The 27,676-nt window shown below is 37.5% G+C and overlaps 2 protein-coding genes and 1 pseudogene across 5 annotated transcripts; 1 reads left to right on the forward strand and 2 right to left on the reverse strand.

Annotated features, from left to right (window-relative positions):
• The first annotated feature begins 15,552 nt into the window (after nt 1-15,552).
• Nucleotides 15,553-19,388, forward strand: LOC142634042 (equilibrative nucleotide transporter 3-like). The gene is made up of 10 exons (XM_075808310.1): nt 15,553-15,634; nt 16,022-16,087; nt 16,226-16,330; nt 16,780-16,935; nt 17,040-17,183; nt 17,484-17,589; nt 17,883-18,058; nt 18,149-18,309; nt 18,737-18,995; nt 19,087-19,388. Exons 2-10 carry the CDS (start codon nt 16,046-16,048, stop codon nt 19,195-19,197), a joined length of 1,260 nt encoding a protein of 419 aa, XP_075664425.1. The 5' UTR covers nt 15,553-15,634; nt 16,022-16,045; the 3' UTR covers nt 19,198-19,388.
• A 1,232-nt stretch (nt 19,389-20,620) lies between these two features.
• On the reverse strand, nt 20,621-23,292 carry LOC142635807 (isocitrate dehydrogenase [NADP]-like; annotated as a pseudogene).
• On the reverse strand, nt 22,148-27,442 carry LOC142636221 (uncharacterized). Of its 4 annotated transcripts, none has more exons than XM_075810360.1 (3): nt 24,488-27,442; nt 24,333-24,387; nt 22,148-22,251 (listed from the first exon to the last, which is right to left on the reverse strand). In XM_075810360.1, the coding sequence occupies exon 1, from the start codon at nt 27,118-27,120 to the stop codon at nt 24,556-24,558; it is 2,565 nt and encodes an 854-aa protein (XP_075666475.1). In that variant the 5' UTR covers nt 27,121-27,442; the 3' UTR covers nt 22,148-22,251; nt 24,333-24,387; nt 24,488-24,555. The 4 variants fall into 4 exon arrangements, with proteins under 4 accessions (XP_075666475.1, XP_075666478.1, XP_075666476.1 ...); XM_075810363.1 differs by having other exon boundaries at nt 24,333-24,406; XM_075810361.1 differs by having other exon boundaries at nt 22,149-22,205.
• Nucleotides 27,443-27,676: the final 234 nt, after the last annotated feature.

A 27,676-nucleotide genomic window follows, 5' to 3' on the forward strand; every position in this document is an offset into this window, starting at 1 on the left:
GAATAGTGTCGTCAACTTTACACCAATGTTTCAAGTATCTTCAAAGTGGAATAAAGAAAGTCGATGCCGACTTGAAGCCTTTTTCTAAGACTGAAGCTCACTTTGCTGACGCAAAGTTTTATGTAGAAGATGATATCTCTAATGAAGTTCTCCCAGTTGAAATCCCGTCCATGAAAAGCAAGCAGGGTGAAAAGAAGCATGTTAAATTCATCACTAGAAAGGATATTCCTTCCCCAAAGGAAGATCCAGGATATGGGAATAGCCAGTCTAGTGAATCTACAAGCAATTCAAAGAGAGCGAAAAGTTCTACGCCTTCCAATAACCCTCCATTCCTCCGTTATGTACCATTATCACGCCGCAAGAACGGACAATCACCATTCACGAAATGCCTTCAATCTACAATGGACATACGAAGACCTCCTACAAAGCTCACAATGAAGGTTGTAGCCATATTGAAAGAAAATCATGTTATGCCTTTAACTTCATCCACAAATCCTTTGCCCTCGAAGCCACTAAATGGATTTGTGAGGTCTTCACAAAGTTTGACAGAGCATGGTATTCTACCAAGTAAACAGACGAAAGAATGGTTTGACCTAAAGGCATATAGGCTATTAGCCAAAGCAGGCTACGATTTCTCAAAACAAAGCGGCCTAGGGAAACTAATTCCAGAAGCCACCGGAGAAAAGATGCACGGCCTTAGTAAAACACAAGGGAAAATGCGGCTTGAAGGGCATGAAATTCCTATCCCAAAAACCGGAATAGGTTATACTCCAGAACCACCGGCTCAAATATGGATCAATAAAAAAGCAATGCTTCAAGTTCCTAATACGTAACAGTAGAGGTCGACGAAAGTTCGAATCAAAGAAAAGATCACTCTTCATCACGCATCTTAGTATTCGATCGCATTAAGGCTTCATCGTCACTAATTACAGTGTTCGACAGGTTAAATACGGCTTGTTTAACACAAAGTCGGGACACTTTTGCGTGTGGATCAGTCTTTAATCGATTGGGGGCAACGAAAAGGCCCATTGATAGTTGCTCTCAAAGCTCAATAAACTTTGAGGTTTAAAAGAAGGAGAAAGCTAATAATGAGATCTGCAGTAGTATTCCTTCACGCATGAAGCGCAACTTTATCTTATATATCAGCACTGAAGGAGCTCTCAAAGTCAAAAGGCGAACGATTGTACACACAAGTCAGTCACTCGTCCACAATGAGCAAATTGAAGAGGTATCATCCTCGTTTCATATTACAGTAGAAGAAGATACACTGTCAGATTTTGAAGCCACCAAGGATGAGGTCGATGAAGCTCCCCTAGCCTTGGAAGATGGAGTACAAGCTACAGTTGATGAACTTAAAGAGATCAATTTAGGAACTACTGAAGAACCTCGACCAACTTTCATCAATGCCCTTCTCAGTCCTGAAGAAGAAGAAGGATACCTCTAGCTCCTGGTAGAATATAAAGATGTGTTTGCTTGGACTTACAAAGAAATGCCTGGGCTCAATCCAAGTATTGCCTTACACCATTTGGCAGTAAAGAAGGGCGTACGCCCAGTAAAACAAGCTCAAAGACGCTTTCGGCCGGAGCTTATCCCTCAAATAGAAACTGAGGTCAATAAGCTAATTGAGGCAGGCTTCATTCATGAAGTACAGTATCCAGAGTGGATCACTAATATCGTCCCTGTCAAAAAGAAGAATGGACAAATCCAGGTGTGCGTTGACTTCCATGATCTAAACAATGCGTGTCCTAAGGATGATTTTTCGTTACCTATCACTGAGATCATGGTTGACGCCACTACTGGTCATGAAGCCTTATCTTTCAAGGATGGCTCTTCTGGTTATAACCAAATTCGAATGAATCCTAAGGATGAAGAGTTCACAGCTTTTCATACCCCTAAAGGCATTTACTGTTACAAAGTAATACCTTTTGGATTAAAGAACGCTGGTACTACTTATCAACGAGCCATGCAAAAGATCTTTGATAATGTACTTCATAAGTACGTGGAGTGTTATGTCAATGATCTGGTGGTTAAAACAAAAAGGAGGGAAGACCATTTGGTAGATTTGCGATCCATGTTCAACCGCTTAAGAAAGTATCAGCTTAAAATGAACCCTCGCAAGTGCGCTTTCGACGTAACATCTGGGAAATTTATTGGTTTCATTGTGAGGCACTGCGGTATTGAAATTGACCAGTCCAAAATTGAAGCAATCCAGAAAATGCCAGAGACCAAGAACCTGCGAGAACTTAGAGGCTTGCAAGGAAAACTAGCTTACATACGACGATTTATTTCAAACTTGGCAGGTCGATGTCAACCTTTCAATAGATTGATGAAGAAGGATGCGCACTTTGAATGGGATGAGACTTGTAGCAATGCTTTTGCGCGCATCAAAAGATACTTGCTTAATCCTCCAGTTTTAGGTGCTCCTTTCCTTCGAAAGCCTTTGGTACTGTACATCGCAGCACAAGAAAGGTCTCTAGGTGCTCTTATGGCACAAGAAAATAAAGAGGGGAAAGAAAGAGCCCTTTATTATCTAATTCGAACTCTCAATGGAGTTGAATTAAATTATTCTCCTATTGAAAAGATATGCCTCACTCTTTTCTTCGCCATAGACAAACTAGAGCACTACATGCAAGCACATACGGTCCGTTTGATAGCAAAGGCAGATCCAATTAAATATGTCCTCGCCAGGCCAGTGGTTTCAAGTCACATAGCTCGATGGGCAGTCTTGCTGCAACAATACGACCTTGCATATGTTCCGTAAAAAGCTATCAAAGGACAAGTATTGGCAGATTTCATAGCTGATCACCCAGTTTTATCTGATTGGGAGTTCTCTGATGATTTCCCGGACGAAGACGTGTTTTACATTGAAGTAATGCCACCATGGATGATGTTTTTTGATGGGGCTGCACGTCAAGAAGGAGCGGGGGCAGGTGTAGTGTTTGTTTCTCCACAACAACAAATACTTCTATACTCGTTCTCATTAAGCGAACTTTGCTCTAACAATGTAGCCGAATATCAAGCATTGATCATTGGTCTACAAATGGCCATTGAGATTGGCATATCACAACTCGAGATCTTTGGGGATTCCAAATTAATTATCAACCAAATCTTGGAGCAGTATGATGTCAAGAAAGAAGACCTTGTCCCTTATTGCAAATATGCGAAGAGGTTGCTTGCAAATTTTGAGGTAATTACATTGGAACATATACCAAGGAAGGAGAATAGACAAGCTGATGTTTTAGCTAATTTGGCTACCGCCTTAGCATTATCCCAAGAAGAGACAGCCAAAGTTGCTATTTCCCAAAGGTGGGTGGTGCCTTTCGTGGTTGAAGAAGAAGAAGAAGAAGAAGAAGAGCAAGTCAATGCCATTTTTGTATGCCTTGTCGAAAAGGAAGATTGGCGACAAACGATCATTGCATACCTTCAACATGGAAGACTTTCGGATGATGTACGCCACAAGACCGAAGTTCGGCGAAGGGCTGCTCGATTCATTTACTATAAAGAAACTCTCTTCCACCGTTCATTTAATGGTTTGTTTCTCCGTTGCTTAGGAGAGGAAGAGGCTAAACAAGCCTTAGAGGAGTCTCATTCTGGAATATGCGATGCACACCAATCAGGTCCTAAGTTACACTACAGGATCAAGCGAATGGGTTACTATTGGCCTACGATGGTGCAAGATTCCATGGAGTATGCTAAGAAGTGCGAAGCTTGTCAATATCATGCAAACTTCATCCATCAGCCACCAGAACCTCTACACCCAACTGTAGCTTCTTGGCCTTTTGATGCATGGGGGCTTGACACAATAAGACCATTACCAAAATCATCTGGTGGTCATTTGTACATCTTGGCTGCAACTGATTACTTCTCAAAATAGGCAGAAGTTGTGCCTCTTAGGGAAGTGAAGAAAGAAATGGTGGTCAATTTTATCCGAACTCACTTGATCTATCGGTATGGTGTCCCTCAGTATATCACAACCGATAATGGAAAACTGTTTCAGAATAGGTTGATGACGGAGCTGTGTGAGAAATTTGCATTCAAACAGTACAATTCTTCTATGTACAATGCCCGAGCGAATGGATTAGCCGAAGCCTTTAACAAAACTCTTGGCAGTTTGTTAAAGAAAGTGGTATCCAAAACTAAGCGAGACTGGCATGAAAAAATTGGAGAAGCATTATGGGCATATCGAACAACATTTCGAACGCCTACTCAAGTGACCCCATATTCTCTCGTTTATGGAGTAGAAGCTATCCTTCCCTTAGAATGCCAGATCCCATCACTACGGATCACCATTCAAGAAGGGTTAACTAAAGAGGAAAATGCCAAGCTTAGGTTACAAGAGCTAGAGGCACTGGATGAGAAAAGGCTCGAGGCCCAACAACGCCTTGAGTGCTATCAAGCTCGTTTGTCAAGCGCATTCAATAAAAAAGTTAAACCACGATCATTCCAAGTTGGTGACTTAGTCCTCGCCGTTCGAAGACCTATCATCATGACTCATCGTACAAGCAGTAAGTTCACCTCAAAATGGGATGGACCTTATGTTGTACAAGAAGTCTACACTAATGGAGCTTACAAGTTGATTGATCATGAGGGTGTAAGGATCGGCCCCATCAATGGAAAGTTCCTCAAATGCTTCTATGCTTGAAAATCAAGAACTGCTCCTCAGTAAGAGTTTAAACTGCTTACTGTAGCACTACAAGAGTACATGATGTCTTCCCATTACCTTTGAAAGTGTACAAATAAGGAGAAATTAATCCCACTCTATGTCACCATTTGCGAGTGTGGCGTAGTGGCTGGATGCCCATGTTGCCCTTAAGGCCAAGGTCTCGAGTTCGATTAGAGGTGGTACCCACTATTGCGCAATTGGTACCCATGAAATGCTGTGGGGTGTAGGGCGAGGATTACGCACGTGAGCCCTCCCTTTTTTTTTTCTTTGTAAAAAAGAAACAACAAAAAAAATCATTAAAAAAAATTAATTAACAAATATATATATATATATATATATATATATATATATATACACACACATTGAACTACGTAATGACTTGATCCCTCTCAAGGGTACGTAGGCAACTTAGTATCTTTTTGCTAAGTTCAGTCACTCAAAAAAAAAAAGAGTTTCATTATTAAAACATGAAAAGAAAGAAGCAGAGAATAAGTCTTCTTTATTGATTGACAAAAGGAAAATAGTACAAGGGAAATCATAATGACACGTATAAAGGGAATTAAAATACAAAAGATTACGACATCCATTTCAAGTCTTTCAAACTAGAATGACTATCTTCCAACAAGGCTCGTATCTTCTCTAAAGCCTCCATATCTTGGTCTTCAAGAACGGGAGCGGATTTGACTTCTTCAAGTTGTTCCTCCAAAGCTTGCACAACGTCGTCTTGTTCAACCTGATAAGTTTCGATCTGAGACAATGATTGTTCTAATTGGCCAAGCTCGGTTTGCAAGTTAGCCATCCTCAAAGTAACAATATCAAGCTCAGTCTTCAAAGATGCCTTCTCACGCAATGCTTTAGCAAGCAGGAATTCAACTTCAGTCTCACGTTGAATTAAGATAGCAGGACTTGGTCGTGTATTCAGAGATTCTTTCATCTTCAAATAGTCTGCAATACCCTTGCAATATTTGTCAACATTTTCGCGTAAGTATTGAGGGTCCATTCCAAGAATTTCAACCTCACTATAAATTTCATGTACTTCAGCTTGTGGGAGGATATTGTCTATAGAAAGATTCGAAAGCCTGTTTAAAAGAACATCTCCTAACATAGAAGCTCCTATCCTACGCACGGAAGAAATATGCACCTTGGCATGAAATATAGAAGCTTCTAGAGGGTTGATTGGTTGCAAGGATGAGAGAGGTGTCATTTCTGTCTCAATTGGAAATTTGGATGACGTGCCAGCATCAGCAAACTTACGCCTCTTGAGATTCTGAACTCTTCGTAGATGGCTTTGAGGTAGAAGACTAACTATGTGTAAGAAGATGTGCATGATCAGTAGAAGTCTCCACATCAACACCTTTTATTGGACTCTTTAAATGTTTCCAACTGGGGTCGAAGTCGTTACACACCTTCTTTTCAAAAATTTCAATGGCATCCCTAACTGGTACAGCAAGCAACCCTTTGATGCTTTGACTTTGTGCAAACTTTGACAAGGGTTGTGGAATGTTTGAGTCTTGTAGATCCCTTTTTCCCTTCTGAGGTTTGTTGAACGTCAGTGATTTAACAAAGGAGAAGGCAATTTCAACTAGTAAATTTGTTCCTCTGGTAAAATTAGTTTTACATACTCCTTCCCACCATTATTTGTAGCTATGTCTAACCCGACTTCCAAAGTCTAACGCAAAAGCCAAAATGAGTACCTTGGAATCTGTGTTGCGACAAGTGAAAGATTGGTAGAATTGGTACAGATCTTTTAAAGAGCCTGTATGAATTTTTTCCTTTAAGTCACTTGGAATGTCTTGATGAAATCCAAAGCACCGACTGAATCTATGGGGGCTATATGCTTCTACAATGTGTTGGTCTTTACATCAAAGTGACAAGTACCCTGAGCAAAGGCTCATAAAGTAGTCGAACCTCTGAATGGATAAATGATCATTATCGACGAATGCCTGGTCATAGCTTTTATTAAAAGCAGTCTCGTGCCAAAAGAAGTCAGTGGCAATTCGTATTTACTTTCGTGCGGACAATTCACTGAACACAGAGGCAGAACCTACACCGGAGTATTTAGTCATCAAAGGATGGGATAGTTTGGCATGGGCGATGCGGTTGCTTCTGAAAAAATGACCTACCCAGGCGTAAACATAATGAATAGCAAAACTAGCTCCAAACTTGCTCGGAGTAGGAGAGGAAGAAATGGTGTTAAGCCCACGATAAATGCTAGTTAATACTGGGGGAGCAAGGCCAAATGAACAACCATTGGCCATAGAACTAGCAATCTTGAAAGTGCCGAGACAAATGCTATTCGGATCCTTGCTAGGAAAGACAAATATGCACAGCCAACAGGAAAGAAGTGCCGATAGGTAAGTCTCCTCCTTTAAGTCACCCTCAATTTGAAGATCTACAAAGACCCCGTGTTCTTTATCAGACCATGGTCCAGGCTCGTTTATCTCACCAAAGGGATTCTGACTCCACTTGGGAATGGTTGCCCGTCTCGCTGGTTTTTTGGGAGCTGGGTACTTGCTGTTTCCTCTGTACCAAAAAGTAATCCAGTCACGAACACTCACTTTCCCTTGCCTTTTCATCCAATTTTGAAGGTGATGATACGCCATGAAAAGGTAGCGACAGCTGTGGGGTAGATAGGGTCGTCCTTGGTCATTGGTTCCATCTAGCTCTTGCACATTGGGTACCACTTCATCATAAAATTCACTTGTGCAAGGAAGTCCGCCCAGAATGGAAAGATCCCATGGTGTGATAGAAATTTCCCCAACTGAGGTGTGGAGGGTATTGGTAGACGGACTCCAACACTCACACAATGCCTTCATGAGATTCTCATCATAATCATATGTGAATAGGGAGGCAAAGACAGCATTGTAAAGGTGGACCGCATCAAGGAGGTCCTTACACCGGCCAAGCACATCTTCTAGCCAATCCCAATAAAGGAAAAAATAGGAAAACCCTTCATTCGTGCTAAAGGAAGAATCCCAATTGGCAGGTTTTGCAATTATCTCTCGTCCCAAAGTGCTGTACGGCTTTGATTTGGCAACATTTTCGTGATGCGAAGCAAGAAGGGTAACTATCTCCAAATTAGAGCCGCCATCAGAGGGAACAACTTGTGACCATTTCGGCAAATTGAGAGGATAAGAGTTACATCCCCATCTCTCTGAAAATCTTCCAATTATGGGCAGACAAACAATCAAAGTTGTAGCCTTTGCATCCTTGTCATCTTTCTCCTTACAAATGAACAAGGCTGGTTCTTGACCAATCTTCGAATCCTTGAAAAAAAGCATCATGATACCTAAAAAAAATATTAGTAAAAAATAAATAAACATAAATAATAATAACAATTAAATAATTAATAAATAAAAAAAGATAAGTAAAAAGATAGTTTCTCTATACTTATATTACGTTACCCATTGAAAGCATATTGTACAAAACTTAGTGCATGGCCTAGGTGGCTTTATATAGGAGCCTTGGGAAACTATCAGAGAGCTGTGGAAAGGCAAAGAACCGTACTTTCAAAGAATATTGTGCTAACTGCCCCCAGAAGATCATGCTGGCAGAAAGAATTTATTGCATTAGACTTACGATGGAGTTCTAGTCTGCATATTGTTCGAGAGTAATGCTGCCGCCACAAATTATTTTACAACATTTTTTTTATGTGATTAACCTCTTATTGGTTTATATCTACACCTACCATTAAAATCACTTTTGTTTATATACTAACAACTACCCACCACATTAGCAGTTTGTAAAATTATTTGTATATCTAGCATTATTTACTATTCAAACTAGCTGTGTCACCACCCTTGAAAACTTGAGATGTCAAACACTGTCAGAACAGAGAAGACTAAGATGGCAACCAGTCCAACAATGTCCGCCGTCTCCTCTTCTAAATTTCTAAATCCTCTGACAAGATATCACAAAAATCAACCCACAAAAATCTTCTGAGGACTTCGAATAAACAAGAAGATAGCAACAAAGTCCAACAATGTCTGCTGGCTTCTCTTCCAAATTTCTAAATCCTCTGACATGATGACAGCAAAATCAACCCATAGGAGTCTTCTACAGCCTTCGATCCACCAAACTTGAAAATTTCAGGCCTAGATACCCAGCCAAGCGCTGCCACACATGGCTACAAATTCTCAGTGACCCGCAGGTTTCTCATTCAAATCTACGCAAATGTGAGAACAATTTTACAAAATTGATGCTACCATTAGAGCTATCGGCCTTCACTCTACAAGACCTAAAATTTTTAGGTCCAAACAATCAACCACGCGCCGCCACAAGCTCACGATGACCACCGGTTTAGTCCATCAAAACTGTGCAAATCTGTGCACAATTTCACAAAACCGACCATACAAGGGTCTTCTACGGCCTTATAACTACAAAACCTGAAAATTTCAGGCCCAAAATCACAGTCACGTGCCGCCACGCACCGCTAGAAGCTCTGACGAACGAACACGCGCTCCCACGCGCCACCCTCACCTTCCACGTGCTCCCATGCGCCGGCTCATCTCCCCACGCGCGTTACACGCGCGGGCATGTGTCACACGCGCCAAGTGCAATCATATGACATCATCCTCCACGAACTGGTTTGACCCGGACCGACCAGGAAAACCAAACCGGATCCGGACCGCCTGAAAAAAAAATGCTTTGACAAGTTGGAACTTTGACTTTGACCAAAAAGTAAAAATTTTCAAAACAGGCCTGTCCCACTCAATTTTTTGCGTACTTTCCAATTTTGGGATCTATTTCTCCAACCGAGACTTGAAAATTGCACAACAGTCCAATTTCTAAAGAGTTTACTTTTGCACAAATCTTGACCAAAAGTCAAAATTTTTGAGATTGACCTATCCCACTCAATTTTTCGCGTACTTTCCAATTTTGGGATCTGTTTCTCCAACCGAGACTTGAAAATTGCACAACAATCCAATTTCTAAAGAGTTGACTTTTGCACAAATCTTGACCAAAAGTCTAAATTTTTGAGATTGACTTATCCCACTCAATTTTTCGCATACTTTTCAATTTCGGGGTCTGTTTCTTCAACCGAGACTTGAAAATTGCACAACAATCCAATTTCTAAAAAGTTGACTTTTGCACAAATCTTGACCAAAAGTCTAAATTTTTGAGATAGAACTGTCTTGCTCAATTTTTCACGCACGTTCCAATTTTGGGGTCTATTTATTCATTTAAGAATCCAAAATTGCTCAAATAGTATGATTCTACAACTATTGGCTTTGATGTAAACTTTGGTCGAAAATCAAGATGTTCGAGCAAAGCTTGTCCTATCAGGTTTTCATAAAGATTTTGATTTTGAAATCTACGTATTTGTTTTGGACTTAGAAACCACCAATCTGACCCACTTCTCCGAAGTACTAGCGGTGTCCAAAATTTAAGCTCTCAAGATCATAATTTGAGATCCATCCATTTGGTTTGGATTCCCTTAAAATTATCCTCTAGACTTAATCAAGGATCCCCTTTCAAAGAACAAATGAACTCTTACAAGTATGTCTCAAAATTGAAATTACACTAGGTCACTATTTCAGCCTACCATTTCCGTCGGTGCCTACCAATCTCCAACCTACCATTCTCATTCTGCGCCTATCATTTTCGTCCACCATTCTCACCAAAAAGTCTCGTCTGCCATTCTCAACTACCTAACTACCGTTCTTCATATCTTTGCTATAAATAGAAGGGTCGGATTCACTAAAGCCCATCAAGAAAAAAAACACACTGAATCATGAAATGAAGATTTTTTTCTTTCAAATTTTCAAATCCTCCTTCTCACGGTCATTCCTCACTGTGGCCTCATCATTCTCAACACCTAGCAACCAAAATCGCTTCATAATCAGTTTGAAATCAACCCTCTCATGGTTCAGTAGAAACCCTTCTCATAACATTATCGTTGTTTTAGGATTCAAACAAGTTTTGTTTCCCTACTTAATGACCTCATTTGTCCATAAAGTTACTCGTAACAAGGTCTGCATTGTTGTTCCATGCTTTCTTGGATTTGTTTGACCAGGAAATCCAAGTCCAGCAGAGACACCCGTTCCTAAGATCAGGGCTTCCGTAGTCTCTCTCCAACTGTTTCGTCTCCCATCAGAAGCAGTGATTCGGAACAAACAGCAACTTGGCTGGTTTCTAAAACCAGGATCACAAGTTAGCTCCACCTTTCATTTTGTTGTGCTTTCCCAACAAGTTGCATTAGGTGAAGGTGGTAAAAAGTGTTGGGGTATCCTACAAATTGTCTCCCATCCAACACTTACAATGACCTCCAAGGTACTAGCTCATCAGAAATTAGCCTTTGGTGTCGGCAAATGGTCGCCAAAGTCTCATTCCATATTTCCACCAGCGTGGAGCCCAAAGGTCATCATTGTTGGTACCTCAAAACACACTTTTTGGAATTACTCCAACTTAAGATCAACTTGAAGAATTTCAAAAAATATACTTCTAAAATTACTTCAACTTAATGTTCGTCAGCATGGTCTAGTTGCACAAGCGCATTCAACGACTTGTTGTCGGACCTTATTCAGCATGCAGTCAATCCCACATCCCAAGGTGTACTTCCCAGAGACATCTACGTTAGAGAGTCCCCAACATGCAGGGTCAGTACCATGGTGTCATATGTTTCATTCATTCACTTCATTTTCATTTTTATCTTCTTCACCACCAACATCAGCACACCCAGAATCCTGAAATTACCTCAACTTAACCTGAGTGATGCAATAACACATACGCATTCAACCACACTCCCACATGTTCTTTTTGTGATCCGAAGTATACCCTTCAGATATAACTTCACCAGAAGTTCTTAAAAATAGGAGGCTAGCTCTAGAGCTCTGCATGCTGTACCCAGCCAACATTCTCACCTCTTCTCCATCTTCAACACCCTGTGATCGCCACCAACGATCCAAAATACTCTTCTGAAATTACTTCGACTTAACCTCTATTGAGAAAACTTGGTCACGCGAGTTCATTCAAGTACTCGCAGACCCCTTCTCGATCTCATCAAAGCCTTTCATATGGGTGGGTCTACTCTTCTGAAATTACTTCATCCTGTTAAAAGCTCCACCACCTTCAGCTATTTCACTAAAAGAGTCAAGTATAAAAATCTATTTTTTTTCAAGACTCATTCACTCACCATACTCCAAAACTATGTGCATGAACGAGTCTCGATGGGGCATTTGTAGAGAGGGAAAATTCCCGACCTATCACAAGCTGACACATCATACTACCAAGTCCACAAAATACAACCAATTACAAAGCGCCACGTATTGCTGCTAGGTTTTGCCATCACTATTCAAAAACCAATAGAAATTTGCCAAGTGTCATTGAAATAAAGGCATGAAACGCATCAGCACGTGTAAGCGACGACACAAGCAGCCCTGCACGTGTAAGCGATGACACAAGCAGCCCTGCACGTGTAAGCGATGACACAAGCAATCCAGCATGTGTAAGCGATGACATAAGCAGACCAATCAGGCTGTGACATGTGTCACCAATCAGACTCTGCCACGTGTCGCTCACCCATCTCCAAAATCCTATAAATAGAAGCCTTCCTAAGACATTTGGCCGGACAGAAAAAAGATATCTTGAGTTCAGAAATCCAGAAACTCTGCCGGAATCAAACCCCGAAGCCTCCAAGAATTTCAAGAACTTCAACCTCGAATACAGACAACATTCGAAGCAAAATCATCCAAACTACTCTTCCAGGTCTCAAAGGTCACTAGAATCAAGCTCAAAAGCCTCCAAAAACCTCAACAAACCACAAATCAGAGAAACTCTAAGGATTCTAGCCTCTAAAGCCCTGAAGAACTTCCACCACAAACCTTCAGAAAAGAAGAACGCACAAAGAACACACAAAGAACAACAAAGAACGTGAAGAACAAAGAATTTCTAACAAGCTCATAGCTAGAGATTCATTATAATTTTGTTTCAAAGATCTTCGATCCATTCCTTAGCCAAATTGAAGGATATCTTGTGTTCGAATTAAAATCACATCACCACAATTCCAATCAACAAATCTTTCAAAGAGATCAAATCAGAGGATCACTCTTTTGTAATTACAGAGAATTGTACCACATATTCATCAATACAAATTCGCATTTGTGAAACTATTTTACTTGTTTGATTTATTTCAAACTAAGAATTTAGTCGTCTACAATGGTATATCATTTCTGATTAAATATGTTTTAATTACATCCCAAGCTTAGAAACCTGGAGAACAAGAAGCCTCGTGTTTCTTGATGATTAAGAATATCAATTTGCATGTATCTTACATTTATAGAAGCACACTCTAGTCCGAGTATGTTCAAGGCGAAAATCATATTCCATGACCGAAAAGAAGTACAAGATCATTTTAGTGCTATATTATTTTATTATAATATTTAATTGATTGGAAAGTTGATTTGAAACAAGATTATGGATTGTGAACCATTAATTATTTTAAATAATATAACATGGGAGGCTAGGAATTCCAAATACTAAAAGTTATCTTTAAGACCCCACGGGGTGTGGCTTGATGGTAGGAGTTCTTGTCTTAACATCCAAAGAGGAACAGTTCGAGCGATAACTCCAAGAAAGCTCTACAGTACACATAATATTACTCATTATCATCACGTGACGTGAAGTTGATGAGCTCACACTAGAGACCTTTTTTTTATTCAGCCAAAAAAAAAATTCAAATCTAAATCCTCTAAAAAATTTACACACCAACCCGATGCCTAAATTGTAATAATTTATCAGGTAGGTGTAAGTTGTAATTATCTGTTGAGAAATGGATTTAAAAGAGTTGAATAAAAATCTAAATTATTTTTATCAGGCTTTACAAAATAATTTAAACTCAACGACCCAACCCAATTGGTGTTTAGAGTTATCACGTTCGGTTGGCTTTTACCTTTATAATGCTATCATGGGGTTGGCTTGCTTTTCAGTCATGAGAGCTGTGACAACTTGTAATAACAAGATAGAGAGATGCAACAAAAGACAAGAGAAGAGTAGTCATGGAATATGAGTCCATCTCCTACCATGGTTTGACTAGTATTTATAGTTCCACTATTTTTTTATGAATTATATTTATATAGTTCATCTGTGAAACTTAAGTATCATAAATAATAAAATATTTTGAGAAAACGGTACCGTAATCCCATGGATCTACCCACAAGGAAAGATAATATATCTTTTTATACATATAAGTAATAATAACGAAAGATAATATAAAATTAAAGTATTTATATAAAATTTTGGGGAAAAACACCTACTATATATATATATATATATATATATATATATATATATATATATATATTTGGAAAAACAGTCTAAACCATAGAATGACCCTCTAACTAAATGCTTGTGGAGTGTGGGGGGTAAGGGCCGAGGTTCAAATCTCTAAGAAGGAGCTTCATATACATATATACTTAGATTAGGCTAGATTAGAAACTCTTTCTTGTATCAAATATATATATATATATATATATATATATATATATATATATAAAAGTTAGTGGGTTCTAGTTAGTTCAATTAGTAAAGTCTCTAATGGTTATATAAGAAACTTGGAGTTCAATCCCTGCCTACACCAAAAACTGATTGGTGTCTTGGTTTAATGATAAAAAGCTATCATCAGAAGCGAACGTCATAGGTTTAAAAAAAAAATTAAATATAAGATAAATCAAAATACAAAGATTCCAAAGCATGAGGAGGAGAGTCCTCAATCCAAATGACATCAAAACCCTACGCCACACTGCAATACTTAAGTCAATTTAAACCCTACACTTTCATTAGCATGCCAATCAAAATCCTATCCCACTTTATTAAGTTCTGAATGAGATATCTAATATATGCACAAAAAATGCATTGATTTATCCAACTTGTATTCCTTATAGTATTATTTCCTCATATTAGAGGAGAATTTTACCAAAAAGAAAAACTCATCTGAAAGAAATTACCCCTCCCCCTCGAACAGAAAACACCAAAATTGCCTTCTTCAGAAGGGAAAAAAAAGTACCATACTTGTGTGTATTGGTATTAAATTTCTCATTATAATGGCAGAATTTAACAAGGAGTGAGACTAAGGGTTATGATTGTCACGCCAATAAAAGCATAGAAAATTGTGAAAAAAAATTATTTAACTATATCACTAACACTCTCTTTTATATGTGGACTCAAACTCTCTTAATAAGTCCAACCTAACATACGAAATTTTATTACTTTATAAATTGAAGACGGATATTGGAGACAGTGTTCAAACTCAAACCATATTTCTGACAAATTCAGCAAGTAACAACAACAGGCCCTACTATGAAGCAAACCCAGAGTATAGAGAGTGCTCAAAATTAGATTGGGATTCATATTACTAGTTATGATGATCCATCTACCTAGTAAAGTAATAATAAAATGCTATTAAAGTCTACATAATTAAAGCAATTATTATTAATTAAAAACTTCAACTCCGGTCCATCCAAGATTCCACGTGGATGTCCTTGTCTAGGATGAAGATTTTTTAATATGAAAGTATGAAACCCTGACCCAATTTCTTAAGAAATGGCAATATCAAACACTGGCTAAAGCAGATTGCAGAAAATGAAGTTTTGTCAGCCAAAAAAAAAAGGCAAATTACTACTATAGTAGATTCCTTTGCTTTTTAACATTTGTCCTTACTTGAATTTTATTCCATTGATTGACTATACATTTGAGCTAACATTTGAGCTAATCATCCAAAACTTTAATTCACTAGTCAAAACTCACCCACAAAGATTCTTTGGCTATCCTTTTGATTCATTAGTCATTCATCAATCGCGACCACCTTCTGTCCTTTCATGATTCTAAACCAAAAGAATCTTAGTTCTTTTTCTTTTTCTTTATAAAATTATATGGTCGACACCCATTTTTGCTTTCAAACTTTGCAGTCCACCTCCATACTTTTATATAACTATTAACTAAAGCTCCTTTCTTTGCTTCCATACTCTTGATAAGGTTTCTATATCCCTCTTTTGCATTATAGTATGCATTTCCTTTTGTATAATTTCAAGCCTTTGTTCTAATACATTGAAAAGTGAACATTTAGTTCATGGTTTTTACTCCTTTTGCATTCTCAAAGCCATTCCTACCGCTTTTTTTAATCTTCTTTGAAAGTTTTGTACTTGGAAGGAGCTAGTTACTGCTCAAAACCCATAAACAAGGCTTGTTGAAACTCATGCTTGCATTTATTTTTTTATTATAAGTAGGCTGCATAAATGTAGATGTTTATTCCCATAATCATGCTATGATAACTCCAGTTTATAGCTCTTCCTTCAATGTTTTGTTTGCTTCCAATGGACCATTTTAAGTATCAGTTACAATAAAAGTATATAACTATTGCAGAGTCTTGACTCGTGAGAAATAGCCATGACTATTTCTGTAGAAACAGAGGCTCCAACAAGGCTTGAGGTTTGTACTTCACACATTGTTTCATTGCTAGAACATTAACTTGGGGGATTTTGCAAATTTTCAAAGAAGAGACTGAGTGGAATTTATTTCAATCAGAACATTTATATCTAATATTTAATTCATATCTGTAATAAGCAGGGAAAGCATAGAGCAATTGTAGTTTGTTTCTTTCTCGGGCTTGGGTCTCTTGTGTCATGGAATAGTATGCTGACAATTGGAGATTACTACTATCAGTTGTTCCCGGTAAGTCATGCTTATTTTCAATATATTTTTTGAGGCTAAAGATGACTGCATAAACTGTTCCTTTTAGATATTGTACAAGTACTTTAATCTTTTGAAGCAAGGAAGACACTACAGCTTTTTGGAATTCAATGTTGATACTGTATGAGAAGGGGCAGGCTCAACTGAAACTTTTTTTTTTTTTACTTTTATTTGGTTTATATTTTATATTATATATGCGAAAACCTAGAAAACTAAAATTGGGGGGGGGGGGGGGGGGGGAGGGAATGATTCTTCAACCATGAGTTCTATGTTATAATTGCTGAGAGCCTAAACGTGGAGGTACCTATTCCTGTTTTACAAAAAAGTTTTAAGGAAAAAACTATTGTTTATGGCATTCTGTACTTCATTTGATTTATTGTAATGAGTTTTGAGATTAATTAGACTTACAAGGTTTTCCCTCTCTTTGGAAGAAATACCATCCTTCAAGGGTACTTACGCTTGTTTATCAACCATTCGCGCTTGGAACAATGGCTATACTAGCATACAATGAATCAAAGATTAATACTAGGAAGCGCAACATATTTGGATACACTCTTTTCTTTGCAAGCACTTTGTTAGTCTTAGTTGTAAGTACAGCTTTTCCCATTTTATATTCTTAATTTTGGCCATTTAATACTTGTAATTCATATTGCATCCATTGTAATTTCCTTTCCTACATGTTTGGTGACAGTTGGATTTCGCCTCATCAGGGAAAGGTGGAATTGGACCTTTTATTGGTTTATGTGTGCTTTCTGCTTGTTTTGGAGTTGCAGATGCCCATGTTCAAGGTGGAATGCTTGGAGACTTGTCTTTCATGTGCCCTGAATTCATTCAGGTTGATATTCTCAAGAGTTCTTTTTACGTCCCTAAATTTTAGTCCGTGATTTTTATAATCACTAAAGTTTAAAGTAGTCATTTTTAGTCCCTATAGAGTAATGACATGTCAGTTTTAGTTTGGTCAAGTAATATAAGGACTAAAAGTGATCATTTTAAACTTTAAGAAATAAAATCTCTCGTGAGCAGAACTTTAGGAATCAATAATATATATTGAGCCGAATGTTTTCAACAATTTTCATTGTCGTCTTCATCTGTTTAACCTTAACTTTAATACATGTCCAATGTTTATGCTCTGCAGTCTTTCCTTGGTGGTCTAGCTGCATCAGGGGCTCTGGCCTCTGGTTTGAGGCTACTCACAAAAGTATCCTTTGAGAAAACTCATAATGGGCTTCGCAAGGGGGCTAGTATGTTGCTCTTATTTTACTAATAGTCGACTGTTATGGTTTTCACAATTTCGCTCATATGTTGTCATTGCTGATTTGATGGAAAATGATGTTCCTTACTAGTTTGTGCTGTTTCAAATTTCAATCTTTCTCATACACTATTATTATTAGTCTTGAGAAGCCAACAATATGGAGTTGAATTTAAGCGTACAGGAAAAGGAAATTGAGCTTCACTAAATTGCATAAAATAAAATTCTTGGTTTTATATAAATTTTCTGAAGCTAAGATGACTAAAAAACATCTTTATTTTGCAGCACTGTTCCTTGCAATTTCCACATTCTTTGAGTTTCTGTGTATTCTGCTCTATGCAATTGTCTTCGCTAAACTGCCAATAGTGAAGTACTATCGCTCAAAGGCAGCATCGGAAGGATCAAAAACTGTATCATCTGACCTTGCTGCTGCTGGCATCCAAACAAACTCAAACCAAGGAGTAATGCACCTTCTCTTTAACCTCATAATGCATCATGCTCAATGAAGTTTTGAGATTGCAATATCGTAATGGCCTAAGAAATATTCACAGGATGAAGATGGCGCAAAACAACTAGAGCGCTTCAGCAATAAGCAATTGTTCTTTCAGAATATAGATTATGCAGTTGGCCTATTTCTGATTTATGTGTTAACATTGTCAATTTTCCCCGGTTTCTTGTATGAAAATACTGGAACACATGGGCTAGGCTCATGGTAAGTGCTCAATTATCACAGAGGAACATTTGGTTTACTTTTTCAAATGATGGAAGTTGAATGAGTAAATGTTTTTCACTGTATTCTAAGTGAGCCTGCTTCTTATCAAAAACCATCATTTCCATTTTTAATTTCAATAAAAACTAGTAGCATTTGGATATATATATATATATATATATATATATATATATATATATATATATATATATATATACTCCATTAGTCCAGTTCTTTAACATTATCATTCCCTAAATGATTTCTTCGCAGCTTTCCATTGTTTCAAATTGCACTTTGAATAAAGTTTGCAGTTTCAAACCATAGTATTGTTTCTATGCTTAGCTATGTGCTAGTTGCTTACATGTTTGCCTTGTCTAGTGAACTAAGAAAGTGAAACTACAGTACTAGCACATTGATGATGATCTTTCAGGTATTCACCTGTTCTGATTGCAATGTACAATATCTGGGATTTGATATCAAGATACATTCCCCTCATCAAAAGCCTGAAGTTAGAATCAAGGAAGGGCCTTATGATCGCAATTCTTTCTCGTTTCTTATTTATCCCAGCGTTCTACTTTTGCGCAAAATATGGTGATAAGGGATGGATGATCCTGCTGACATCCTTATTGGGAGTATCTAATGGCTACCTTACTGTCTGTGTCCTTACAGTGGCACCCAAAGGTTACAAGGTTAGTTGACATAGCATGCTACATAATGTGCAGTAAATATAAGTTTTCAAGTGATTCCTGATTAATATTTATTGGTTTCATTGTTTTGTAGGGACCTGAGCAAAATGCTTTGGGCAATTTGCTTGTGTTGTGTCTTTTATGTGGTTTATTTGCAGGAGTAGCTCTTGATTGGTTGTGGCTCATAGGTAAAGGACGGTTTTAGAGATCCAAGTTACTGTTGTAAAAGATGAAGCAAAGTCAGTTCCTCTTGACCATTTATCACTTAAAAGAATGAAAATCATTAGATGAATAGCCAAATGCTAAACTTTATGCATTGTATTAGATGAATAGCCAAATGCTAAACTTTCTGCATTGGAATTATATTGTTGATTATATAGCCATGATCTTTTCTAATTTTGTTTAAATAATTAAAAACCTCATAAATAAACTTTATGCATTTGAATTACTTTGTTAATTTTATTGCCATCACATTTTCTAATTTTGTTTAAATTATCAATAACCTCATAATTAAACTTGACAGAGGCACAGGAAATTTTATGAACCAAACAATATTGTGTCCCATGCAAGAAATATGGAGTAAGACCATAGAATTGAGTTGAGCAGGACACAACATATAATCCATTGCAACTGATTTTTTGCTTAGTCACGCCAAAGCAGGGACACAACTTCCTTACATAAATCTAAATTATAAAAATAAAATGAGCCTCGTTAAAATATAGCTTTACCTAAAAAATAAGTAATACTTTAAAAATGTGTGCAAGTAAATAAGCTAAAAGAAATAGTTGATGGCAAATAGGCTTTTCTCACAGCAAATCCGTATCCTTGCAAAAATACTCCATACATGCCTTTTCTTAATGACAGTAGTGATACAGCTGAAAATGGAACATATATTTGCAGCTCGGGTTCAAAATTCTGTAGCAATTAACATATACAACCGAGACATACACATAAATGCAGTCTGTTTCTATATCATGAAAAAATAACAAGTAAAAGTTGTCCCCAACTAATCAAAATAGACTCTAGATGGTCATTTATGTGAATTTTGACGCTGCGACAGAATAACCCTATACAAAAACATGAAAGATTTTCTATACATAAAAACTAACATTAGTAGAAGTAACATTTTTTTATAAGTAACATCAGTAGAAGTAATAAAAAATGGCATGTCAATTAGGGAAGTAACTAAGAGCATGACTTTAGATAGCATAGAATGGAAGAAAATAATTCATATAGCCGATCCAATCTAATCTATTGAGGATCCATAGCCGACCCCAAATTTTGGGACTAAGGTGTTATTGTTGTTGTTGTTGTTGTATATAAACTAAGCACAACAGCATAACTTTCAAAAGAAATAGCCTTTGACAGCAATTACTTGGACCCATGAATAAGAAGTTCAAGATCCTTCGTCATCTTCCCTGATTTGACTGTTCCAACACATGCTGCTCCCAGTTTCACAGTAAATCCAAAAGTTGTGTGTTGTCATCCAACTTTGCCCTGATAACATTGATTTGCTCAATTTTCGCATGATGATTTAAATAATAAGAAAAATCCAATTCCTAAAACTTCAAATTCACAGAACTAAAATTATACAAAACAAATCAATAAAAGAAGAAATTAATCTGATACCTGTGTGCAAGACCTCGTGTTCAAGCAAATATTGATGCTATGCTGTTTATGCTGGTTTCACCACCTCTCTGATGGAGCCAGTAATAGTGGTCATTGTCACCTGAAACCCAAGTCCAACTTCACATGTATTAGAAGTGAAAAATGGACCAAAAAGAAAGGCTTAAAAAAATAATTTTAAAAAAATCAGCAAAAATAAAAATGAGAACAGCAAAACATACCAGCACTGATGTCAGCAGCCCAAGAGATCCAAATCCTGTACCAATGGCAAGAGTTTTTATCGTAAACTAGATGAATAACTTAACACTCAGTTAGGACACTCCAAGAGCAAGAAACTTTTCACACAATTTCCGCGTTGATACAAACATTGGGCAAATCAATCACTCTACATTGCGATCATAGTTTCTGCAAGTCCACAAAACCTCCTTCACTTTAAGAACCTAAGCTACCATATTATCAGTGATGGTATTCATACCTAGCAATTCAACCACATAAGTTGATGACAAACAACTTAAACTTCATAAAGTAATTAGCATGATGAACTGGATATCTCACCATATCCTTGCAGCATCAAATTTAGATTTCCATTGAGTTTCATGAACTTCCTGAAATATGTCCTTGAATCTTCATGAAATTCGCATGATAAGAAACTAGCAATACATAATAAGTAAGACAGACACTAAATGTCCACATAGAAGAAAAAAGGCTATGCCTCTCGATTCATAATTAGTAAGATAGACTCTAAAGTTCCACATAGAAGAAAAAAGGCCATGCCTCATATTAAGGTAAAAGAGAGTCTTTGATAATTCAGTTGGAACAAAACTGGGCAGAATTGGAATACAAAAGAAAGTCTAACAAGGTAACAGTATACCTTCCATCATATTTCTTAAGAACGGTGTTTTCAGTACTAAGATAAAGTAGCCACCTTTTCTGGTAAGCAGTATTCATTGATGCCTCAGCAAAAGCATGAATGGACTGTTTTCAAAAAAATAATAATAAACAATAAATAATAATAATAACACTAAAAACACTCCTCTAGCAAGTCAAATTCAGGTCAGGCACCAAGTATGAAAGAAACAAAGGAAAAAGAATAGCATTTGTGAGATCTGAACCTCATCAGTGTTATACATGGACAAGGCTACACCTCCAGCACCAGTAAAGTTGAAAACCTCTAACTCTTTCTTCTCATCATGTTTATCCAGTACTGCAGAAATTTCAGTTTCCCTTAATAGGTTGATTACATACGAAGGCATTGACAGAAATATAGAACTGAAAAAACTAAGCCGTAACAAGTCTCTATAAAATATGAAACTAAAAAGATCATTGAAAAGCTGTCAACTGGGAGAGGATTTTACCAAATACCAATTTAAGTTTTCTGGATCCCGGTATAACTGTATCAGTTGCCCTGTACTGATCACCAAAAGCATGACATTTAATGTACATAGGCTCAGTCCAACCTGACAAAGAAAACCAAGTTAATCTGGGCCCTTGGCTTTTTAATATTACAAACCAAATCAAGAAAACATTACAAACCTCTTTCAAGATGGGGGATGTTTTTGCAGATATTTGGTTCTTTGAAAAGAGTACCTGGTGTAAATGGAAAGCACAGTGACCTCTTTCATCAAATAAAAATCTGAAGCAAATAACAAGAAAAAACAAAACAAAAAACCATTACCATGGGTTTGGGTAAAGAATTTATATTTGCACAGAAAAAAGAATGGGGTTTAAAACCCACCATTTATCAATTTCGTTGTTTCGTTATCATATATAAATACAAGGAAATAGTACCAATATCTACGTATAATTCCATGTTTAAAAAATTCTGAAATTCCTTGACCAGTTATTGCTCTACTTTATCAAATTTATAAGAAAGGAGGGGGGGACCCTGAATCCAATCAAATACTTATTGCTCTGTATAAAAATACCATGTGGCCATGTTTTGCTGAAAATTATATATATATATATGTATATGTGTATGTATATGTATGTTACGCAGAACAGTGCAACAGGGTATGTTACGCAGAACAGTGCAACAGGGTATGTTACAGGAAAGCTGCTAGTTGCCTTGACAATTAAGGGCCAAACCACAGAATCTCGAATCTCACTGCTCTAAAATATACTCGAAAATGAATGTACTATTTGGGGGCATGCATTGAGAAAAATCGGCACTTAAATGACATTGCCATAGTCAAGACACCTTCGGAGTGAAAATAAAATATTTGATGGAATGATATCAGCAAGATTTGGTGTGCAAATCCACATTGTTTTATGTGGATTTTAATGGTGAAAGCGTAAGAATTAATCTTCAATCATGTCAAGCTCAATTAAAGTTTGCCCAAATTGAATTGAGGATATTAAACTGAAAAGCCCATCAGAAGAGCGAATTTGGGTGATTTTGATGCAATTAATTGAAATGAGGAACAAAACCATAACAAATCCGGGATGATGGTGGAAAAGTTGAGGTGAGAAAGAGAAACATAGCTCTGATGGGATCTGGAACAACAAAGTTTCCACAAAGACGACTAAGGTAATGAATCTAGTGGTGCTGACTTTGATCAAGGCTGTGGCAGAGCATGGAGTATTTCAGTCAGTGACAAGTTGACCAAGGCAGAGGAGCCAGAGTATTTACAGCTGGGGATGACGTGGGAGCTGGAGACAAGCTGGTAGGGGCCATGGAGATGGGAAGGAGGTATTGAATAACTAGCAAGTGAGCGAGAAACGTGGAGGAGTTTAGAAACAACAACTGAATAGGCAGAATTTGTAAATCGAAATTTAAGAACTGAATTTCTGGCTAAAATTCTATACAGAATTTAGAATTTTTCCTACAGCACACCCAAACAAGGAATTTTATTTTATTTAAATTTAAATTCTGTCATACCCCTAAATTCTGTTTACAAATTATCTAAGTAGCCTCCACATTATTTGACAACAAGACACAGCATTTAACAACTGTACAAGCAAGCTATTTAAATAACAAAAATAAGGACAAGCAATTACAATCTCTTTCTTTGTGACAGCTCTAATACATTGTTCAAAAAGAAAATAAGCATTAATGGACACAGCAACAAGCCACATTTTGTTGAAGATGGTAATCATTTTTTTTCCTTATAGGTAAGAGTAATTATATTAAAATAAAAAAATTAAAAAAAAAACTACTTCATGCACAATGGGCACAAAGTAGACTAAAGAATTACAGAAAAAACAGGTGGAGGGTAAAGAAGTTTAGTCAAGATTTGTTGCAGAAATAAAGTACTTTTGCCCTATAAGTTATGTTAATATTTTATTTGAAAATTAAAAGAAAGGTTACATTTAAAAAAGACAACTTAAACAAGCTTCAAACCTCCCATCTTTATACAATAATTTTTTTTTAGGAAGCATAGCAGCCAATCATAATCTCTGCAACCAAGAAGTTCTCTAGTGAAGCAAAGGCAGAAGTCATGTTAAACAAAGACTAAGACATGCAGGGGCAAAAAAAAAAAGACAGAACACACGCTACAGAAATGCATGACAGATATACTCATACAAAAGTGGTTTTCCTCCTTTATTTGCAGTAATTTTATATACCCCATATTACAGGAAAGAGCAAATATGTAGGTACTGTTTTTCTTTGAGCTTCCAATAATATTTCTTACTGATTCATCAAATATATATATGCAGAAGTACTTGAATGCGAAGTTAATTCCATTTTGACTCAAATATATAGTTGTATGATACCTGAAGATGAGTGACTTCAGAGAGGCCTACCCATAAAGCTTCCTTTCTGCTCTGCCTGCAAAATCAACAGCCACCTTCAATGTAAGGTTACAACAAAAAGTGTTCCCATGTAAAGTACTGAAATTCAATATATAGCATGATTCATTCGGATCTACCTTTGAATAGTTGACTGAACTAGTTTTTGGATTTTGGGTTCATCTGACCATTGGCAGTCAATAGAGTGCTATCTCCGAAATTGCAGTTTCTTGGCTTTTATAATTCCATGGTGTAGAATAGAGACACTGTGGGTATCTGTCAGTATTCCCTTAGTAGACATCTCCTTAAAGAGGTCCACAGCCTTATCCACATCTCCCTTATTACAATAACCAGACAAAAGAGCTGTGTATGTCACTGTATCAGGTTCTAGTCCTCTATCAATCATATTATCAAAGAGGGCAACAGCATCCTGAAGGTTTTCTGTCTTACAGCACCTATCAATTAAAACAGTGTAACAAATAACATCAGGTCTTATACCATTGTCCCTCATTTCTGCCCAAACAGTTGAAGCATCCACTTTCCCTTCCTTATTTTCCCTTGCATCTAAAGGGGAACAAACCCTTCTTAGATTCGTTTTGGAAAGACCATCTAGCAAAACTGTGTAAGTGATGACATCAGGTTCAATCCCTCTCTCCTTCATATCATGGAAGAGATCCTGGGCTTCTTGTAAGCAATTCATTTTGCAAAAACCATGTATCATCATTGTGTAGGAAATGACATCTGGACTTGACCCTCTTTCAACTAAAAAATCAAAAAACCATCGAGCCTTTCTCATATCTCCAGCCCGACAAAGAGCAGCTAAGACTTTACTGTACATTATCTCACTTGGTTCTACATTCAATGCCAACATTGTCTCAAGCACCACAAGAGCTTCATCACAGACACCTTCCAAGCAAAGGTTAGTGAGTAGTTTAACGCATGAACTTTTTTTAATTAAAACTCCTTGCTTTGACAGCCTAACAAAAATTTTATAGGCCTCACTCATACTGTTGGCTTCACAGTACCCATTAACCAAAGCAGAATAGTTATCCACACTCTTATCCTCTAAAGTCCATAGAAATTCTTCAGCTTCCTTTACTTTGCCACCTTTACATAAACCTTCAATAATCATGTTGTGTGTAACAGAGTTTGGTTTCAAACCCTGTGCCTCCATATATTCCAAAAGGTCAAGTGCCTCAGATGCAAGGCCATTTCTAGAAAACCCAGCAGCCAGTACATTATAAACAATGATATCAGGCTTGAAACCGTTTTCCTTCATTTCCTCAAATAGATTCAAGGCATCAACAATTTTTCCTATCAAACAATACCCTTTAATCAAGGTTGTATAGTGCATAATATCTAAATTCATACGCTTACCTTTCATTTCTTCAAGCAGTTGCACAGCTTCTTCAACTTTCCCCTGTGTGCACAAAGCATCCACCACAATATTGTATGACGCCTCATCAAGAAAAATTCCAGACCCCTTAAATTCTTCAAATAGACTCAATGCTTCCGAAGACATGCCCATGTTACACGTGCATTGAAGAATCGAGCTAACAATCACACAATTACTTTTTATACCCTTTGACACCATATCATTATGGAGAGCCAAAGCTTTTAGCAAATTGCAACTCTTGCAGTACCCATGGATCAATGCACCATAGCTTTGTGCATCAGGGACCACCCCTTGTTTTTGCATATCAAGAAAGACACTCTCTGCATCATCTAATTTCATCTCGTCACAGAATCCACGAATGACAGCAGCATAAGCATACACGTCTATAGGGGCATCTGCCCCTTTCCATGCTTGTAGCACTTGATATCCCAAATCCGACCTCTGATGGGTGCAAAGCCCTTTGATATATGCAGTGTAAGCAAAAGCTCTAGGAGTAATCCCTGCTACCTCCATCTCCTGAAACACATGAACAGCTGCTTCCAAATCACCCTTCCTGCAGAGTGCCTTGATCACAATTGCATAGGTGTAATCATTAGGGCTCAAACCTAATCTCTTCAGCTGCTCGTAAATAGCCACAGCCATGTCCACTTTGCCATGCTCAATTAATCGATTCATTAGAAAATTACAAGTGAAGATATGAGGAATGAAACCCCGTCTCTTCGTCTGGAACAAAACATCAATGGCCTCATCAAACATACCGATACTAACATAAGACTTAACCAGCGCATTGTATGCTCTAAGCAATGTCTCATCAGCCTGCAATCCCTCCACCACCACAAGCCTTTCAAACAAATCAGAAATTTCAAAACCCGGGTGTTGACAATGGCCATTAGAGGACCCAACAATGACTTCCAAAAACACAGCATCCAACTTCCTATCCAAACCCCAATAGCATAAGATCCTAACAAGCGCGGCATACGTGGATACATCATGCGCAAAACCCTGTTCCTTTAACCGGTCAAAGAATGAAATTGCGGTCTTGGGATCCCTTTTCATGGAGTTCAAGATTTGGACAACCCGGGACGCGTCAAACAAGTCCTGAGCTACAGGGGTGCTAGTTTTGGTGGGGTTAAGGTTGTGGGTATAACCAGAAATATCAGTTGCAGTACTATTAGCATAAGAAGAAGAGGCAGTAGATGAAGACAACGATGATGATGATGATGATGATGATGATGATGCATATTCATCATCATCAGACGGTTGAGTTGGGCTGAGGAAGGCAAGGGCAGTAGAGATGGACTTAAAAGAAGAAGTGGAACTCAATATTCTGGGAAAACCCAAATTGAGTCTAACTGATGGATGAAACCACATGGACATTAACACTCATATCGAAAGCAGAGAGAGATTCCCAAACACCACAAACATACATACATACATACAACTATGTTTTATGCCCTGTTTGCTAATGAAAACTAAACCAAAACCAAGCAATGAACAAAACAACTCAAATGTGTGTTTAGGAAGTGTTATACCTTACCTCAACTCAATAGAGTTGGTGGTGCACAGCCGGTTTTCGGAATATCACCGCCGTGTGATGGCGGTTCAGCAGCGGCGGCAGTGGTGGTGGGTGCAAGGAGAAGGCCGACCACCGCTGGGTTTTAGGAGAGGAGAGGGATAGAGAGAGAGTCAGACAGAGAAAGAAAACCTAGGCGTTGAGAAGCTAACGTTAGTTTTAGCTTAAATTTGCTCGGCTAATTATTTTAAATGACGTGGCATATTTTTAGACCATGGATTTATTTGAAATCAATCTCAGCCCTTAATTGAACACTCTCTCCATTTAGACTAGCTTTTTAAAAAATATATATATAAATAATAAAAAAAATCATCTTTTTTTTACATTTTTTTTAAGAATAAAAAATCTTGATACGAAATT

This window comes from Castanea sativa, chromosome 5 (genome assembly GCF_040712315.1).
Source record: "Castanea sativa cultivar Marrone di Chiusa Pesio chromosome 5, ASM4071231v1".
NCBI lineage: Eukaryota > Viridiplantae > Streptophyta > Magnoliopsida > Fagales > Fagaceae > Castanea > Castanea sativa.

Excerpts from the sequence above, each read along its gene's own strand:
- LOC142634042 (XM_075808310.1), top strand. The coding sequence starts at position 16,046 with ATGACTATTTCTGTAGAAACAGAGGCTCCAACAAGGCTTGAG. Across the intron at positions 16,088-16,225 it reads AGGCTCCAACAAGGCTTGAG|GGAAAGCATAGAGCAATTGT; the intron begins GTTTGTACTTCA and ends TGTAATAAGCAG. Across the intron at positions 17,184-17,483 it reads TGTGCCCTGAATTCATTCAG|TCTTTCCTTGGTGGTCTAGC; the intron begins GTTGATATTCTC and ends TATGCTCTGCAG.
- LOC142636221 (XM_075810360.1), bottom strand. The coding sequence starts at position 27,120 with ATGTCCATGTGGTTTCATCCATCAGTTAGACTCAATTTGGGTTTTCCC.